Source organism: Bombina bombina, chromosome 2 (genome assembly GCF_027579735.1).
Source record: "Bombina bombina isolate aBomBom1 chromosome 2, aBomBom1.pri, whole genome shotgun sequence".
Classification (NCBI taxonomy): Eukaryota; Metazoa; Chordata; class Amphibia; order Anura; family Bombinatoridae; genus Bombina; species Bombina bombina.
Window position 1 is genome coordinate 607,018,798 of NC_069500.1, and position 19,949 is coordinate 607,038,746.

At 39.5% G+C, this 19,949-nt stretch overlaps 1 protein-coding gene across 1 annotated transcript in view; it reads left to right on the forward strand.

Moving 5' to 3' along the window:
* DOCK8 (dedicator of cytokinesis 8) overlaps positions 1–19,949 on the forward strand; it is a 515,743-nt gene that overhangs the window by 252,206 nt on the left and 243,588 nt on the right. Inside the window, exons 30-32 of the mRNA XM_053699981.1 lie at positions 2,617–2,786; positions 17,616–17,755; positions 19,706–19,888. Coding sequence (XP_053555956.1) covers positions 2,617–2,786; positions 17,616–17,755; positions 19,706–19,888 — 493 coding nt within the window. The remainder of the gene's footprint in view (positions 1–2,616; positions 2,787–17,615; positions 17,756–19,705; positions 19,889–19,949) is intronic.

The window sequence follows — 19,949 nt, forward strand, 5'->3', positions numbered from 1 at the left end:
TGGTGTATCTGGTTTGCTGGTAAGGTGCAGTTCCGTCACTTTTCATGAAAAAGTGTTTTACAGGCCGGAAAGGGTATTGGAACGTGGTTTCTGTGGATGGTTTGTGATTGATTACACTTATCACATCTAGTTATGTGTGGCTGGTGAATTTGGTCTGTATTTTTTGCTGGAAAGGTGCAGTTCCGTCACTTTTTATAAAAAAAAGTGTATTATAGGCCGGAACAGATATCATAATGTGGTTTCTGTGGGTGGTTTGTGGCTGATTACACTTATAACATTTAGTTATGTGTAATTGGTGAATTTGGTGTATCTGGTTTGCTGGTAAGGTGCAGTTCCGTCACTTTTCACGAAAAAGCGTTTTACAGGCCGGAACGGGTATTGGAACGTGGTTTCTGTGGATGGTTTGTGGTTGATTACACTTACCACATCTAGTTATTTGTGGCTGGTGAATTTGGTCTGTATATTTTGCTGGGTAGGTGCCGTTCCGTCACTTTTTTAAAAAAAGTGTATTAAAGGCCGGAACAGATATCATAATGTGGTTTCTGTGAATGGTTTGTGGCGGATTACACTTTTAACATTTAGTCACGTGTGACTGGTGAATTTGGTGTATCTGGTTTGCTGGTAAGGTGCTGTTCCGTCACTTTTCATGAAAAAGCGTTTTACAGGCCGGAACGGGTATTGGAACGTGGTTTCTGTGGATGGTTTGTGGCTGATTACACTTATTACATTTAGTCAAATGTGACTTGTGAATTTGGTGTATCTGGTTTTCTGGGAAGGTGCTGTTCCGGGCTGTTATGTTTGGTTCCGGACACTATTCTGGTAGTTAAAGGGTTAATTAATTATTATATCACAAATATTCTTGTTCCTAAAATTGTTCTCAAGAGTCTCTAATACATCCCATTATATTTTAAATCAATTTCCTTCATAAAAGGCCTGTTCCGGCCTGTTCCGTTCCGTTCCGGCTTTTACACCGTTCCATATAATTATATAAAAGTACCTTTGTTTGGTGTGTCTCACACTTCTGCTTCTAGCGAATTGCAAACCACAATGGGAGCGGACTGGATCTGTTGTTGCCTTCCTAGTCACGCGTGACGTGACTCGCTGATGTTAAAGCTGTATAGCAAGTTTGGAGATTGGAACAGCTGAGCCTCTCTGTTTTTTGTTGAATAGTTTTCTTGGAGGCTTTGGAGTAGAAGATAGGTCCAAAGGGGTATCTACGATACCAGTGACGTGTTGAGTGCTATTAGTAATAGCTAAGGACCAGATGAATAGTGTTGTCCGTTCACACCTTCGTAAGGTAACGGAATCCCGGTAATTCGGATCGATACAGATGTAATTGATAAGAGTTAATATTTCACACATTCACAAAGAAAAAATCCCAAGCGGGTTAAGTTTGTGAAAGCTGGTAAGTTCACAGACACAGTTTTGCATGTGTCGGAGAGTCGTTACTGTATCATTTAGGAGAACTCCAAATAGAGTAATGATACGAGCGCTATACAAATGGATCAAATGAGGCTTTCAGAGGTTCAAAGAGTTAGAGTTGTGTAATTCAAACACAGTATATTGTGGTAGTGTTGGGCAGATCTACGCTTTTCAGCCGTAGCCATTATCAAGATCGTTTTACTCTCAAAAGTTATTGTCAAACTGAGCATATCTGAATACCTACACAATTGTATATACAATATTTGTTTTTATAATATTCTATATTTAAATAATAAACATTGTTTATTAACACAATAGATACTATTTACAGCTCCCCTTATCAGTTCTTTATTATTTCTTTACTGACAATTGTTTGGAGGAACAATTGTCTCACTTAGGGTCTGAGCACTTTCCTCATTTATATCAGTTTTTAACTCTAGGTGCACTCACTCTACCCTGTTTTTATAATATTATTCAATCCAAAGAAATGGAATCCAGCCTAATTTAGAAAAGTAGAAATCCTTTATGAATCTTATAAGGACATTTACCATTAAATAATTATTAGGTACAATGATTTATTTATTTTAGTTGAATAAAGTGTTACGTTTCAGTCTTTGTAATGTAGGCTTCTAATCTGTTCTGCTGAGGTCAATTATTGGCAGATATAAAATAGTCACTTAAGTGTGCAAACACTGGCAATGTTTAATATAGCGTTTTAAAGGGACTGTATAAATCCTGTGAGATAGTTACTTTATCAGCGCTTTTATAAATGTTACTATCTTCAGTAGGGGATATGAGTTATGAAGAACCCATAGCTTTAAAGTAGCTAATGGGAATGGAAACGCACACACTTTTCAAAGTTAAATTAAAGAAAAGGGGGGCAAAATAAATAATGAAAGTATATTAGAAAGTTGTTTTTTACTACACTTAAACTTGTTATATTACAATCTTAATGTGTTTAATGTCCCTTTATGTCTAGGGTTTTTAGTTAAATGTGAGAATGAACAGCCTATGTGGGCTGACCGGTACTAATCAGTTGCAAGCTGTATTTTATGTATGTACAGTATACAACTTCATGCAAGTAAAATATTTGTATCTAATTATTTATGTGCAACACCAGCTGTGTCCAGAAATGCACACGCAGATAGTTTATCCTTTTGCTGCACAAATATGTTTATACGCCTTCAATTCCAGGATTAGCAAGGTGCAGAGGAAAGCCATCAATGCAATACACAGCCTGCTGAGTTCACATGACCTGGACCCACGCTGTCAGAGAATTGAGATTAAGAACAAAATAACTGCACTTTACTTGCCATTGGTCAGTACTATTTTGGACTCGGTGAATCAGTTACATGATTTTACAGGTAAATATTCTGCCTGTCAGATGTTTTAAGATTGTATATTCATTTTAACATATTAGCAAAAGCATACTAGGTAGCTATACTTATTTATCAATGAATTAATTATCCCCCAAATGAAAATCATATTACATAACAAGCAGTAACGTGCAAGTATTTCTGAAGGAAAGAAAAGAACCATCTGTGTTAGTATATTAACTCCTTCACTACCGGGACTTTCAGAGAAAAACTTGCCCAAAATACCAGAGAATAAACAGAAATACAGCCTTGGGTTTTTTTTATTTACCAGTCAAAACTATATATATTTTTTTAGAAGACAACCCAAGGTATCTAGGCCCATTTTGGTATATTACATGCCACCATTTTACCGCCATAAAAAAAACATACATTTTTTCACAAACTTTGGGTTTCTCACTGAAATTATTTACATACTGCTTGTGCAATCATGCCAAAAATGGTTGTAAAAACTTCTCTGGGATCCCCTTTGTTCAGAAATAGCAGACATATATGTATTTGCCATTGCTTTTTGGTAAATAGGCCACTAATTGCAGCTGCGCACCACACTTCTATTCTTCCCAGCAGTGAAGGCGTTAATTAGGTATCTTGTAAGGTTCATGTTAGCTTTAGTGTAGAGATTACCCTCCCACCTGACACTTCCCACCCCCGATCCCTACCTGATCCCACTCAAACAGCTCTCTTCCCTCCCTCACCTGTCACCCCTATCTTAAGTACTGGCAGAAAGTCTGCCAATATGAAAATGTAAGTCTTTTTTAATTTTTTTTATTTATTTATTTTAATTTTAAAATTGTCTGCAATGTAGGATCCCCCCTTTACCCCCCAACCTCCCTGATCCCCCAAACAGCTCTCTAACCCTCCCCCCCACTAACTAGTACCCGCCGTCTTAGGTAATGGCAGGTGTCTGCCAGTATCTATAAAACAAACTTTTTTTTGGTCATTTTTAATTTTTATTTTCTATTTTCTGTAGTGTAGTGGTTGCCCCACCTCCCCCAATCTTTAGTTAGGGACCCCCCACCCCACCTTTTTGTAGAGTCCCCATCCTTTCCTCTCCATTATTATTATTATTATATTTTTTTCTCCAAATCACTTCCACCGCATGCCGCTGCACCGCCCACCAGCCTCCCAAATCCCCCCCCCGCACCTCCCGCCAGCACCAGCAGATGGTTACACACAGTGACACTGGTTTGGAGGTTATGGAATTCTCTATAATTTGGGACTGGTTTACACACATATATAAATTGATTCAAATTTCTTATTTCCTTTATAAGTGCACATTATCAACTTTCTTCTACAAGATATGACGAGTCCAGAGCTGTATATATAGCTCCTCCCTCCTCTCCACCCCCAGTCATTCTCTTTGCTTATGTTAGTAATAGGAAGAGGTAAAGTGAGGTGTTAGTTTTAGATTCTTCAATCAAGAAGGTTTTTATTTTAAAATGGTACCGGTGAGTACTATTTTCCTCAAGGAGAAATGGATTTAGGAATGAAGATTTTTCTACCCTGAGGTTAATGATCTTAGCAGACGTTACTAAGATCCTTTCTGGTTCCCACAGAACTTCTGAAGGTAGTGCAAGAGAAATCTTCAGTGTGGAGAACGGTGTCATGCTTTAAGCAGCATTGAGGTATGTCCAGTCTTTTATTTCTGAGGAGACTTGTTATATCAGAACTGGCTGACATTTTTTCCCTGCAAGGGAAGGTGTAAGCAGTAGACCTATATGAAACTGAGGGTGTTACTGAAAGGCCTATTTTTTTCTATACATATTGATATTAACGGTTTGCATATCTATATTGGAGCTTGACACTGGGAGAGGCAGCTTGACTTGTGTATCTTTATTATTTAAGGTCAATAGGGCTACAGTTTTATGTTATGAGATTGTATTACAGGGGACCACATGGCTTTATTCAAACCGCTTCCCATGCGGTTAGGCAGTTTGTTGATGCAACGTCCATGATGGGCGGGGCCTATTTAGCAAGCTCAGACGCGCAGTTTTCTCTCACTAGGAAGCCAGCAGGCATCAGCTCCGGTGGGGCCTAAAGTTATTTTCCAGTCACTGGATCATTGTCTAGTCAAATTTTAGTACCCTGAGGGCAGGTAGGCTCCACAGCAGAGCTGTGGCGAGGTGCCGGGACTGTTTTCATTGTTTAAGTATATTTTTTGATATTAAAATGTCTCCTTAAAGGGTGATTTCACTTTTGCTTATAGGATGCAATAATTTTTGGAAGAATTGAACTGTTATATAAAATCGTTTAGTGATAAAAACTTTTTTAGGGCAGTTTAGAAAAATTGTTGTGCTTTTTATTTTTAAAGGCTCAGTACGTTTTTTTGGAAAAAGTTTTTTTGAATCAAATAAGGTGATTTTCGACTATTGTGGCTATTGCTAGTCTGTTTAACATGTCTGAACTTGAGGAAACTCCTTGTTCTATGTGTTTAGAAGCCATTGTGGAACCCCCTCTTACTTTGTGTACCTCTTGTACTGAAAGGGCCTTACAATGTAAAAAGCATATTTTATGTAAAGAAAGTGTGCCTAAGGATGATTCTCAGTCTGAAGAGAATCAGGATATGCCATCTAATTCTCCCCAAGTGTCACAACCATTAACGCCCACGCAAGCGACGCCGAGTTCCTCAAATGCGTCTAATTCTTCTACTCTGCAGGATATGGCTGCAGTTATGTCAACTACCCTTACAGAGGTATTATCTAAGTTACCAGGGTTACAGGGTAAACGCAGGAGGTCAGGAATTAATGTGAATACTGAGTCCTCTGATGCTTTGTTGGCTATTTCCGATGTGCCCTCACAGAGATCTGAGTAGGGGGTCAGGCAAATTTTTTCTGAGGGAGTACTTTCGGACCCAGGAAGTATGTTACCTCAGACAGATTCGGACGTTATGTCCTTTAAATTTAAGCTAGAACACCTCTGCCTGTTACTTCGGGAGGTTTTAGCGACTCTGGATGACTGTGGCCCTATTATGGTACCACCAGAGAAATTGTGTAAAATGGACAAATATCTAGAAGTACCCACTTACACTGATGTTTTTCCGGTTCCTAAGAGAATTTCGGACATTATTAAGAAGGAGTGGACAGACCGGGTATACTGTTTTCTCCCCCTCCTAATTTTAAGAAAATGTATCTCATTTCAGACACCGTTCGGGACTCTTGGCAGACTGTCCCTAAGGTGGAGGGAGCTATATCTACCCTGGCTAAACGTACAACTATTCCTATTGAGGACAGTTGTGCTTTCAAAGACCCTATGGATAAAAAATTAGAGGGTCTTCTAAAGAAGTTATTTATTCATCAGGGTTTCCTTTTACAACCAACAGCCTGCATTGTTCCAGTGACTACTGCAGCGGCTTTTTGGTTTGATACCTTGGAAGAGTCTCTTAAAATTGAGACCTTCTTAGAGGATATTTTAGATAGAATTAAGGCTCTCAAGCTAGCTAATTCTTTTATCACAGATGCCGCCTTTCAAATTGCTAAATTGGCGGATAAAAATGCAGGATTTGCCATTTTAGTGCGAAGAGCGTTATGGTTAAAATCGTGGTCTGCTGATGTGTCATCTAAATCAAAGCTCTTGGCTATTCCTTTCAAGGGTAAGACCCTATTCGGGCCTGAGTTGAAGGAAATCATTTCTGACATTACTGGAGGTAAAGGTTATGCTCTACCTCAGGATAAGTCTGTTAAGAATAGGGGTAAACAAAATAATTTTCGTTCCTTTCGGAACTTTAAAGGAGTACCCTCTTCTTCCTCTTCCTCCACAAAGCAGGAAGGGAATTTTGCTCAGGCCAAGTGCGTCTGGAGACCCAACCAGGCTTGGAACAAGGGTAAACAACCCAAAAAGCCTGCTGCCGCTACCAAGACAGCATGAAGGGGCGGCCCTCTAGTAGGGGGCAGACTGTCTCTCTTTGCCCAGGCTTGGGCAAGAGATGTTCAGGACCCCTGGACACTGGAAATTGTGACCCACGGGTATCAACTGGAATTCAAGGGATTTCTCCCAAGGGGGAGATTTCTTCTTTCAAGATTGTCTGTAGACCAGATAAAAAGAAAGGCGTTCTTAAAAGAACTTAAAATCAATGTACCCCCTGGAGATTTATGTAAAATATTTAAAAGAACAATGAAAGCTTCTACATCAGCCAAGATTTTAGAAATTAATTTCAAGATTCTACATCGCTGGTATTATACCCCTGCACGTTTAAAGACCTTATATCCGCAAAGATCTGACCTATGCTGGCGCTGCAAAAAAGAGGTAGGGAACATGGGACATATTTGGTGGAGTTGCAGGAAAATCACCCTCTTCTGGGAAGATGTAGTAACCCAAACAGAGAAGATATTGGGAACAAACATTCCATTGGACCCTTTATTGTGGCTCTTAAATAAACCTCCCAAAAAATTACCTGCAGCATACCTAGCCTTATTCCAAATCATATCCAACAGTGCTAAAATATTAATTGCACAACATTGGAAGCAAGACCAAATCCCCTCTATAGCTTTATGGGTAGACACTATACATAAGACCTTGCAATTGGAAGAATACCATTATATGAAAATAATGAAACAAGATTTTTTTCATGAGATGTTTTTTATTTGGGAAGAGTACATACATAGCAAGTAAACTATATGGTGTATAACATAGGATACAAATCTTGGATGAAAATGTGCACAAGCTATTTCATACAGGTTCCGCGCTTTGTCGAATAGTCATCAACCTTTTCTATCTCTACTTCTTTTCTTCTTTCTCTATTTAATAAAAAAAAAAAAAAAGGGGAGGTTTAAGTAATCATTTATGGTCATGTCAACATTAATTGTTATAATACGTAATACTGCCTATATGTATGATGTGATGTAACATGTCCATACACTGTAAATGTACCAATGTTATGTGTTACCTCAATAAAAAATTTTATAAAAAAAAAAAGAAAGGCGTTCTTACATTGTGTAAAAGACCTCTCTACTATGGGAGTAATTTGTCTCGTTCCAATACTGGAATAGGGGCAGGGGTTTTACTCAAATCTCTTTGTGGTTCCCAAAAAAGAGGGAACTTTCAGACCCATTTTAGATCTCAAGAGTCTAAACAAGTTTCTCAGAGTCCCATCGTTCAAGATGGAAACTATCCGAACAATTTTACCAATGATCCAGGAGGGTCAATATATGACTACTGTGGACTTGAAGGACTCATACCTTCTTATTCCTATTCACAAGGATCATCATCAATACCTAAGGTTTGCCTTCCTGGACAAACATTTTCAGTTCGTGGCTCTTCCCTTCGGGTTGGCCACAGCACCCAGGATCTTCACAAAGCTTCTAGGGTCCCATCTGGTGGTTCTCAGGCTGCGGGGCATAGCAGTGGCGCCTTATCTGGACGATATCTTGATTCAGGCGTCGACTTATCATCTAACAAAGTCTCACACAGACACAGTGTTATCCTTTCTGAGAACTCACGGTTGGAAAGTGAATCTAGAAAAGAGTTCACTAATCCCTCAGACAAGGGTTCCCTTCCTGGGAACTCTGATAGATTCTGTAGCAATAAAGATTTTTCTGACGGAGGTCAGAAAGTAAAAAATTCTAAATACTTGTCGAGCTCTTCAATCCAATCCTCGGCCATCAGTGGCCCAGTGTATGGAGGTAATTGGATTGATGGTGGCAGCAATGGACATCATTCCATTTGCTCGGTTTCATCTTAGACCACTGCAACTGTGCATGCTCGGACAGTGGAATGGGGACTATACAAATTTGTCTCCTTTGATAAATCTGGATCAAGAGACCAGAAACTCTCTTCTTTGGTGGTTGTTACCGGATCATCTGTCCCAGGGGACGTGTTTCCGCAGACCCTCATGGGTGATAGTGACAACGGACGCCAGTCTACTAGGCTGGGGTGCAGTCTGGAATTCCCTGAAAGCTCAGGGTGTACGGACTAAGTTGGACGCTCTACTTCCAATCAATATTCTGGAATTGAGAGCAATATTCAATGCGCTTCAGGCGTGGCCTCAGTTTGCTTCGACCAAATTCATCAGGTTCCAGTCGGACAACATCACGACTGTGGCTTACATCAATCATCAGGGAGAAACGAGGAGTTCCTTAGCGATGTTAGAAGTATCCAAGATAATTCAATGGGCGGAGACCCACTCTTGTTATCTGTCAGCAATTTATATCCCAGGAGTGGACAACTAGGAAGCGTATTATTTAAGCTGACAGGCTTTTCATCCGGGGGAGTGGGAACTCCACCCGGAGGTATTTGCCTCCCTGATTCTTCAATGGGGCAAACCGGAGTTGGATCTGATGGCGTCTCGACAGAATGCCAAGCTCCCAAGATACGGCTCCAGGTCGAGAGATCCTCAGGCCGAACTAATAGATGCCTTGGCAGTGCCTTGGTCGTTCAACCTGGCTTATGTGTTTCCACCGTTTCCTCTCCTTCCCTGGGTGATTACTTGGATCAAACAGGAGAGAGCTTCAGTAATTCTAATCGCGCCTGTGTGGCCACGCAGGACTTGGTATGCAGATCTAGTGGACATGTCCTCTCTGCCTCCATGGAATTTCCCAGTGAGACAGGACCTTCTCATTCAAGGTCCTTTCCAACATCCAAATCTAATTTCTCTGCAGCTGACTGCTTGGAGATTGAACGCTTGATTTTATCTAAGCGAGGATTCTCTGATGCGGTCATTGATACGTAGATTCAGGCACGTAAGCCTGTCACTAGAAAGATCTATCATAAGATATGGCGTAAATATCTATCTTTTTTGGTGTGAATCCAAAGGTTACTCATGGAGTAAGGTTAGGATTCCTAGGATTTTGTCTTTTCTCCAAAAAGGATTGGAGAAAGGGTTATCAGCAAGTTCCTTAAAGGGACAAATTTCTGCTTTGTCAATTTTGCTTCACAAACGTTTGGCTGATGTTCCAGTCGTTCAGTCTTTTTGTGAGGCTCTAACCAGAATTAAACTTGTGTTAGACCAATTGCTCCACCTTGGAGTTTGAATTTAGTTCTTAGTGTTCTTCAACGGGTTCCGTTTGAACCCATGCATTCCATAGATATTAAGTTATTATCTTGGAAAGTTTTGTTTTTAGTTGCTATTTCTTCTGCTTGTAGAGTTTCTGAGCTTTCAGCACTCCAATGTGACTCGCCTTATCTTCCATTCTGATAAGGTGGTTTTACGTACCAAACCTGGTTTCCTTCCTAGGGTTGTTGCTAATAAGAATATTAATCAGGAAATTGTTGTTCCTTCATTATGTCCTAACCCTTCTTCTCAGAAGCAGCGTATGTTGCATAACTTGGATGTGGTCCGTGCCCTGAAGTTTTACTTGCAGGCGACTAAGAATTTCCGTCAATCATCTTCATTATTCATTGTCTTTTCTGAAAAGCGTAGGGGTCAGAAAGCTACGGCTACCTCTCTTTCTTTTTGGCTGAAGAGTATCATCCGCCTGGCATATGAGACTTCTGGACAGCAGCCTCCTGAAAGAATTACGGCTCATTCTACTAGGGCTGTGGCTTCCTCATGGGCATTTAAAAACAATGCTTCTGTTGAACAGATTTGCAAGGCTGCGACTTGGTCGTCTCTTCACACTTTTTCCAAATTTTACAAATTTGATACTTTTGCTTCTTCTGAGGCTGGTTTTGGGAGAAAGGTTCTTCAAGCAGTGGTGCCTTCCGTTTAGGTTCCTGTCTTGTTCCCTCCCTTTCATCCGTGTCCTGTAGCTTTGGTATTGTATCGCACAAGTAAGGATGAAATCCGTGGTCTCGTCATATCTTGTAGAAGAAAAGTAAATTTATGCTTACCTGATAAATTAATTTCTTCTACGATATGACGAGTCCACGGCCCACCCTGTTATTTTAAGACAGATTTAGGTTATATATATTTTTTGTAAACTTCAGTCACCTCTGCACCTTTAGCTTTTCCTTTCTCTTCCTAACTTTGGTCGAATGACTGGGGGTGGAGAGGAGGGAGGAGCTATATATACAGCTCTGCTGTGGTGCTCTTTGCCACTTGCTGTTAGCAGGAGGATAAATCACACAAGTAAGGATGAAATCCGTGGACTCGTCATATCGTAGAAGAAATTAATTTATCAGGTAAACATAAATTTACTTTTTTATATTTCTTTTTTATTTTTATTTGTGCTTGACAAGTTTATAAATATTTGTTATAAATGTAGATGGTGCTTTTATCCCTGAATGTGCAGACATTTGGGGAATTAACTAATTCTCCAGACATTCGGCTAGATTACGAGTTTTGCGTTATGAGTGAAAAAGCAGCGTTATGGGTTATAATGAGTCTTGTCAAAAAAGCTGTACCACACACTTTTTTGGAAGGAACGTAAATTAACTTACGCAATTTGCGTAAAGTCTTTTTTCAATGGAACTTCCATAGCGCCGATATTACAAGCTTTTTCTGGGAGGCCAAAAAGTGAGCGGTACAGCCTATCCCGCAAAATTCGTAACACAATCTAAAGTCAGTAGTTATGAGTTTTACGCTACAAAGCTGTAGCATAAAACTCATAACTAAAGTGCTAAAAAGTACACTAACACCTATAAACTATCTAATAACCCCTAAACCGAGGCCCTCCCGCATCGCTAACACTAAAATAAAATTATTAACCCCTAATCTGCCACTCCGGACATTGCCGCCACTATAATAAACATATTAACCCCTAAACCGCCGCACTCCCGCATTGCAAACACTAGTTAAATATTATTAACCCTTAATCTGCTGTCCCTAACATCGCCCGCCACCTACCTACATTTATTAACCCCTAATCTGCCGCCCCAATGTCGCCGCCACTATACTAAATTTATTAACCCTAACCCTAACACCCCCTAACTTAAATATAATGCAAATAAATCTAAATAAAACCTACTATCATTACCTAAATAATTCCTATTTAAAACTAAATACTTACCTGTAAAATAAACCCTAAGCTAGCTACAATATAACTAATAGTTACATTGTAGCTAGCTTAGGGTTTATTTTTATTATACAGGCAAGTTTGTATTTATTTTAACTAGGTAGAATAGTTACTAAATAGTTATTAACTATTTACTAACTACCTAGCTAAAATAAATACAAATTTACCTGTAAAATAAAACCTAACCTGTCTTACACTAACACCTAACCTTACACTACAATTAAATAAATTACATAAATTAAATACAATTACCTAAAATAAAAAAAAGCCCCCCCAAAATAAAAAAAAACCCTAGCCTAAACTAAACTACCAATAGCCCTTAAAAGGGCCTTTTGCGGGGCATTGCCCCAAAGAAATCAGCTCTTTTACCTGTAAAAAAAATACAAACAACCCACCACCCACACAACCAACCCCCCAAATTAAAACCTAACTAAAAAAACCTAAGCTCCCCATTGCCCTGAAAATGGCATTTGGATGGGCAACGCCCTTAAAAGGGCATTTAGCTCTTTTTCAACTGCCCAAACCCCTAATCTAAAAATAAAACCCACCCAATAAACCCTTAAAAAAGCCTAACATTAACCCCCGAAGATCCACTTACAGTTTTGAAGACCAGACATCCATCCTCAACAAAGCCAGGAGAAGTCTTCATCCAAGCGGCAAGAAGTCCTCAATGAAGCAGGGAGAAGTCTTCATCCAAGCCAGCAGAAGTGGTCCTCCAGACGGCATCTTCTATCTTCATCTATCTGGCACGGAGCGGCTCCATCTTCAATACATCCGGCGCCGAGCATCCTCTTCAATCGAAGTCTTCTTCCCGAATGAAGGTTCCTTTAAATGACGTCATCCAAGATGGCGTCCCTTGAATTCCGATTGGCTGATAGAATTCTATCTGCCAATCAGAATTAAAGGTGAAAAAATCCTATTGGCTGATCCAATCAGCGTCCCTTGAATTCCAATCGGAATTAAAGGTGAAAAAATCCTATTGGCTGATGCAATCAGCCAATAGGATTGAGCTTCAATCCTACTGGCTGATCCAATCAGCCAATAGGATTGAGCTTGCATTCTATTGGCTGATTGGAACAGCCAAATAGAATGCAAGCTCCATCCTATTGGCTGATTGGATCAGCCAGTAGGATTGAAGCTCAATCCTATTGGCTGATTGCATCAGCCAATAGGATTTTTTCACCTTTAATTCCGATTGGAATTCAAGGGACGCCATCTTGGATGATGTCATTTAAAGGAACCTTCATTCGAGAAGAAGTCTTCGATTGAATAGGATGCTCCGCGCCGAATGTCTTGAAGATGGAGCCGCTCCGTGCTGGATGGATGAAGATAGAAGATGCCGTCTGGATGAAGACTTCTGCCCGTCAGGAGGACCACTTCTGCCGGCTTGGATGTCCGTTCTTCAAAACTGTAAGTGGATCTTCGAGGGGTTAGTGTTAGGCTTTTTTAAGGGTTTATTGGCTGGGTTTTATTTTTAGATTAGGGGTTTGGGCAGTTGAAAAAGAGCTAAATGCCCTTTTAAGGGCAATGTCCATCTAAATGCCCTTTTCAGGGCAACGGGGAGCTTAGTTTTTTTTAGTTAGGTTTTTATTTGGGGGGTTGGTTGTGTGGGTGGTGGGTTTTACTGTTGGGGGGTTGTTTGTATTTTTTTTTTTTACCGGTAAAAGAGCTGATTTCTTTGGGGCAATGGCCCGCAAAAGGCCCTTTTAAGGGCTATTGGTAGTTTAGTTTAGGCTAGGTTTTTTTTTATTTTGAGGGGGCTTTTTTTATTTCGATAGGACTATTAGATTAGGTGTAATTAGTTTAAATATCTTCTTATAATTTATTTTTTTATTTTGTGTAATTTAGTGTTTGTGTTTTTTTTGTAATTTAGGTAATTGTATTTAATTTATGTAATTTATTTAATTGTAGTGTAAGGTTAGGTGTTAGTGTAAGACAGGTTATGTTTTATTTTACAGGTAAATTTGTATTTATTTTAGCTAGGTAGTTAGTAAATAGTTAATAACTTTACTAACTATTCTACCTAGTTAAAATAAATACAAACTTAGCTGTGAAATAAAAATAAACCCTAAGATAGCTACAATGTAACTATTAGTTATATTGTAGCTAGCTTAGGGTTTATTTTACAGGTAAGTATTTAGTTTTAAAAAGGAATTATTTAGGTAATGATAGTAGGTTTTATTTAGATTTATTTGAATTATATTTAAGTTAGGGGGTGTTAGGGTTAGACTTAGGTTTAGAGGTTAATAAATTTAGTATAGTGGCGGCAACGTTGGGGGCAGCAGATTAGGAGTTAATAAATGTAGGTAGGTGGCGGCGATGTTAGGGGCGGCAGATTAGGGGTTAATAATATTTAACTTGTGTTTGCTATGCGGGAGTACGGCGGTTTAGGGGTTAATATGTTTATTATAGTGGTGGCGACTTTGGGGGTGGCAGATTAGGGGTTAATAAGTATAATGTAGGTGTTGTCGATGTCGGGGGCGGCAGATTAGGGGTTAATAATTGTAAGATTAGGGGTGTTTAGACTTGGGGTTTATGTAAGGTGTAAACTTAAATTTTGTTTCCCCATAGGAATCAATGGGGTTGCGTTACGGAGCTTTACGCTGCTTTATTTTTCAGCCGGCTCTCCCCATTGATGTCTATGGGGAAATCGTGCATGGTCACGTAAAACCAGCTCACCGCAGCTTTCAGCAGCGCTGGTATTGGAGTGCGGTATGAAGCACAATTTTGCTCTACGCTCACTTCTTGCCTGATAACGCCAGGTTTATGAAAACCTGTAATACCAGTGCTGTAGGGAAGTGAGCGGTGACAATAACGTACAAGTTAGCACCGCACCCCTCATAACGCAAAACTCATAATCTAGCCGATAGTTTGTTAAAAAGATCAATAAGGTTATTCAAAGTCATTATATCCTCCAATGAGTCCAGTTTCTGTTCAATACAACAGCTTGATTATCCCAAAGTTTCCTAAGGACCAATTTGCATGCAAAAAGAATCTTAACAAAAGTTGGCTTATCCAAACCTACTGTAGGAAAAAATGACAAACCCTTTTTCAAGAGTTCACTGTGTGCGAGTTTCAGGGGGAAAGAGGACAGATATCATAATTTCATCATCCGGCTGCTTACAGGGATAGGCAGAGACAAAGGCTGTGGCGGACATTTTCCAAAGTACAGACCTTAGTGAAGGACACAAAGGTACATTTGAAATTATAAACATTATTTATAGTGCTTGGTGTTAATATACTGATGCAGATACCACTGACCCTATAACCAGCCCTCGTCTGGCTATACCCATGTGCCAGTGTCACTACTGTGTCATTATATAGTACTGGGTGTTATTATACAGATGCAGATACCACTGAACCTATAACCAGCCCTCCTCTGGCTATACCCATGTGCCAGTGTCACTACTGTATCATTATATAGTGCTGGGTGTTATTATACTGATGCAGATACCACTGATCCTATAACCAGCCCTCCTATGGCTATACCCATGTGCCAGTGTCACTACTGTGTCATTATATAGCGCTGGGTGTTATTATACTGATGTAGATACCACTGACCCTATAACCAGCCCTCCTCTGGCTACACCCATGTGCCAGCGTCACTACTGTGTCATTATATAGCGCTGGGTGTTATTATACTGATGCAGATACCACTGATCCTATAACCAGCCCTCCTATGGCTATACCCATGAGCCAGTGTCACTACTGTGTCATTATATAGTGCTGGGTGTTATTATACTGATGCAGATACCACTGACCCTATAACCAACCCTCATCTGGCTATACCCATGAGCCAGTGTCACTACTGTGTCATTATATAGTGCTGGGTGTTATTATACTGATGTAGATACCACTGACCCTATAACCAGCCCTCCTCTGGCTATACCCATGTGCCAGTGTCACTACTGTATCATTATATAGTGCTGGGTGTTATTATACTGATGCAGATACCACTGACCCTATAACCAGCCCTTGCCTGACTATAAGCATGTGCCAGTGTCACTTCTGTGTCTTTGTATAGAGCTGGGTGTTATTATACTGATGCAGATACCACTGACCCTATAACCAGCCCTTGCCTGACTATAAGCATGTGCCAGTGTCACTTCTGTGTCTTTGTATAGCGCTGGGTGTTATTATACTGATGCAGATAGCACTGACCCTATAACCAGCCCTCCTCTGGCTATACCCATGAGCCAGTGTCACTTCTGTGTCTTTGTATAGAGCTGGGTGTTATTATACTGATGCAGATACCACTGACCCTATAACCAGCCCTTGCCTGACTATAAGCATGTGCCAGTGTCACTTCTGTGTCTTTGTATAGAGCTGGGTGTTATTATACTGATGCAGATACCACTGACCCTATAACCAGCCCTTGCCTGGCTATAAGCATGTGCCAGTGTCACTTCTGTGTCTTTGTATAGAGCTGGGTGTTATTATACTGATGCAGATACCACTGACCCTATAACCAGCCCTTGCCTGACTATAAGCATGTGCCAGTGTCACTTCTGTGTCTTTGTATAGAGCTGGGTGTTATTATACTGATGCAGATACCACTGACCCTATAACCAGCCCTTGCCTGGCTATAAGCATGTGCCAGTGTCACTTCTGTGTCAGTATATAGAGCTGGGTGTTATTGTGCAGATGCAGATACCACTGACCCCATAACCAGCCCTTCTCTGGCTATATGCATGTGCCAGTGTCACTAATGTGTCATTATATAGAGCTGGGTGTTATTATACAGATGCAGATACACATCCAGTATTTCACTCAGGCTTTATTTATTCCATAACTTATCACCCAATATCGCTAGCAGTCTCTTGACAAGCCACTAACTTTATTCACACTACATAATTTATTTTATTCCTATTATTTAATCAGAAAGAAAAGATTTAGTAAGGTTGTGGCGGACACTGCAAGGGCTAGTCATGGACACCAGTGTCCATGTATGGACACCTTGCCTATCCCTGGCTGCTTAATGCAACCGTCTAGGGGTAACTCTAACAGGGTGGTCTCCTCTCTCTGATTGTTTGGACGGGGCGATTCCTCATGGGATACCTTTTTGCCCACCCTCTTGGCCACTCCCTCCTCCTCCTCCCACCTCTTCTTGTCTTTTTAACGCACCTTTGGCTTTAACACACTTGGCTTTTGGCTTAACGCACTTAGTATTAGCACTCATGCGAAAGCCAGAACAGGGCTTTGAAGTGTCCCTATAGAAGTCTATGTGGAGAGGGAGTTAGCGTGGCTGTGCTATCCGACCTCCAGGATGTTAGCGTGCCTGAGGCTTTCACTCAAGTGAAAACTTTTCATATGAGCACAAGTATAGGAGTGCTATTTATTTAACTTGAGCGGTGTTAGCACTTATATTTTTGTGCTCCACTTGTAACCTAACCTACTATATACATCAGATTAAATGGAATTCATAGATTGTAATTTCAGAATTTTGTGAAGCATCAAAGTGTGAGGAGTAGTTGGACGGCATTTCCATGTGTATTAAATTGTTTTAGCAGTATGCCAGTGCTCATGTTTTTCTTTATTGGCATGCTGCTGCACCATGTCTGTTACTGTGACCTCCCCTACTCCTCCACAAGATGAGGTCTTATTAATGATGAACTCTTTCATGCCAATCATATAGAGGTTAATAATTAATTGTTAATCAGTGCCATCTCTCTGACAAGTAGTAAGGGGGTCAATCAGTCTTTTATATATATCTGGCATGAAGGATGAATCACTGTTCTATATGTGAATGAGTAATAGGTGCTCTATGTGTGGCTGTCAGAAAAGTTATTAACTGCTCTAAATGTATATGGAATTAAGGGGTAATTATTGTTCTGTGTATATGACATAAGGGAATAGTTTTTACTCTGTATGCAACTGAAATGGTTAACTTTACTGTCCTTTATGTGTGAAACTTCATTGATAAAATTATCAGTTTTAGATGCTCGAAATGGAAAATCTCGAAGTTCAGATGATGAAGTTGAGTCACCAAGCACAATTAACCCAAGTATCGCAATGGCTGTAGCAGGGAATCAGTTCAACATGAAAACGTCTACAGTTACATATTCTTCTGTGGTATGTTCAGAATGTTCAGATCATAGATGTTTGTATGTTTGCATTTAAGCATTTTTCCTCCTGTCACATTTAACGGAATGACCCATGCATTCCTCCATCAGCTAAATAATGTGTTAAACTACCCCGGTTAGAAACAAACAGTATAGTACAAGAATTATGCACAGTGAGGTGCCTCTATATTGTGACCCCAAGTGGTAAATTAAATCCATCTGGAACAATTTGTGCTGTAAAGTATGCGCTTGTAAACAAAAAACAAAAATCTCCCATAAATTTGTTATTTTTAATACATCGTTTTTTTTTTTGCTTGTTTATTTATTTAAAATCAGACGTCATCATCTTTCACATAACCTATCTCGTAGCATCTGGAGCATCCAATTGGTGCTTATGGTTTGTGTACATGCTTGATTGACAGGCAAGTAAGTGCTCAGTGTGTGTGCACCAATCAACACTCTGCTTAGGGTCTAAGACCTGCGCTGGGTGTGTGTAAGGCTCCAGATTTGTAGTTAAAGCAATGCTAAACAGTAAAAACATGCTAGACATAGTGATGTATTCAAAGCAAAGCTTAGCCTTAGAATAATATGTAGATGTATTTTTTTACAATTATATTAGTTGGTTAAAGATTGAAAATATAAGTGTAAAGGTTTAGTTTCTATAAAGTACTTTTGTTTATATAAAGTAAAGGGCACCTCCATGTTTTCTATTTATCTCTGTTTCTGCAAACAATGCCACGTGGAAACCTTTTAGATAATCCTATGTTCCACACAGCCTTGTTTGGACAGACTCTTATTTCTAAAAGCAAAACAAAAAACACCTCAGTGATAATTATATGTAGGGGCACCACACTAGACCCAAAATGGGTATATATTTCATTATCACTATGACTTTTAAAGATACATATTAGCAAAACATGGTAATAGAATTTCATATCAACAGTCCTTGAGATGATGACAAAAAAAACATCAGACTCATAAATGTTCAAAATAACGCTACATAGGCTGCTCTTGTGTGGGATTGTATGGTAGTCCCTTATTGCATGTTTTTTATCTGTTTTAATTTTCATCAGCTAGGAAAGTAGATAAGGGGAAAACTTAAGTTTGAGCATGGCGGCACCCATTACTTTATAGAGACTGTCTAGCCAACATTAAGCACGAGGAAGCAAAAAGAGAAATCATTTTCCATATTTAAATTTTCCATAAATATATAAAAAGAAGAATAAAGCTATAAGACTTGTGTTATGTATTTTTAGAAGAAATTATTATAAACTGCAGTATTTTACCATGTTTAGTTATATATTTGTAGGAATCAACCGCTAGTTTTAGTATCCTATTCATTCAAAAATGGTTCAGTATTTAACATTATTTCAACCATATGTATATTTAAGGGTTTCTATCATTTTGTCCTTCTACTCAGACATATACGGCTTTACTAGTGGATCCCAATCAATAGTGCAGGGTGCATTATGCTGCTCTCCGTAACAATCTAAGAATAATGCACTATTTGTTGTTATAAGTGAATGGCTAAAGAGTTTAACCAGAGCATCTTAATGCTGACGAAACTTTTTTAGCGCACCATATAACATTAATCGATAGTGCAGGGAGCTCTATTAGTGGTGAGTTAAGCGCTCAAGCACAATCCAAAATACCGCTGTAAAATGTAGTGTTTTTTAAGACTTGATGTAAACCATTAATATTAATGGTATAGCACAGAACTACATGAAGAATTCCACTACTTGTGCACCAGTGGCTTAGCGCACCATTGACTTAAGCTCATTCAATATCAGACATTCATTTCACTGTACACCCCCATGTCCTTGACTATTGCTTGAGCGATATTAGTACACAGTAGCTGTAATATTTTTGCACTCCACTTGTAAACTAAGCCATAATGCATCAGTGGGCTATATTGTGTGACTACTAATGATAAGTAATATCATTGTTTTTGACTCTGCAGCCCCTTAAAATGTACACCACTCTGAGTGCTGATTGCACACGAAACCTACTAACCTGCTTCCTGTGGATCATGAAGAATGCAGATCAGAGTGTAATCCATAAGTGGTTTGCATACATGTCCACCCTGCAGCTGAACAAGGTCCTGGACCTGCTGTTCATATGTGTCTCCTGCTTCGAATACAAAGTAAGTAATCCATTTTATACCAGTTTACCTGTCAGTTTCCTGTCAAAAGCCAACAAAGTGA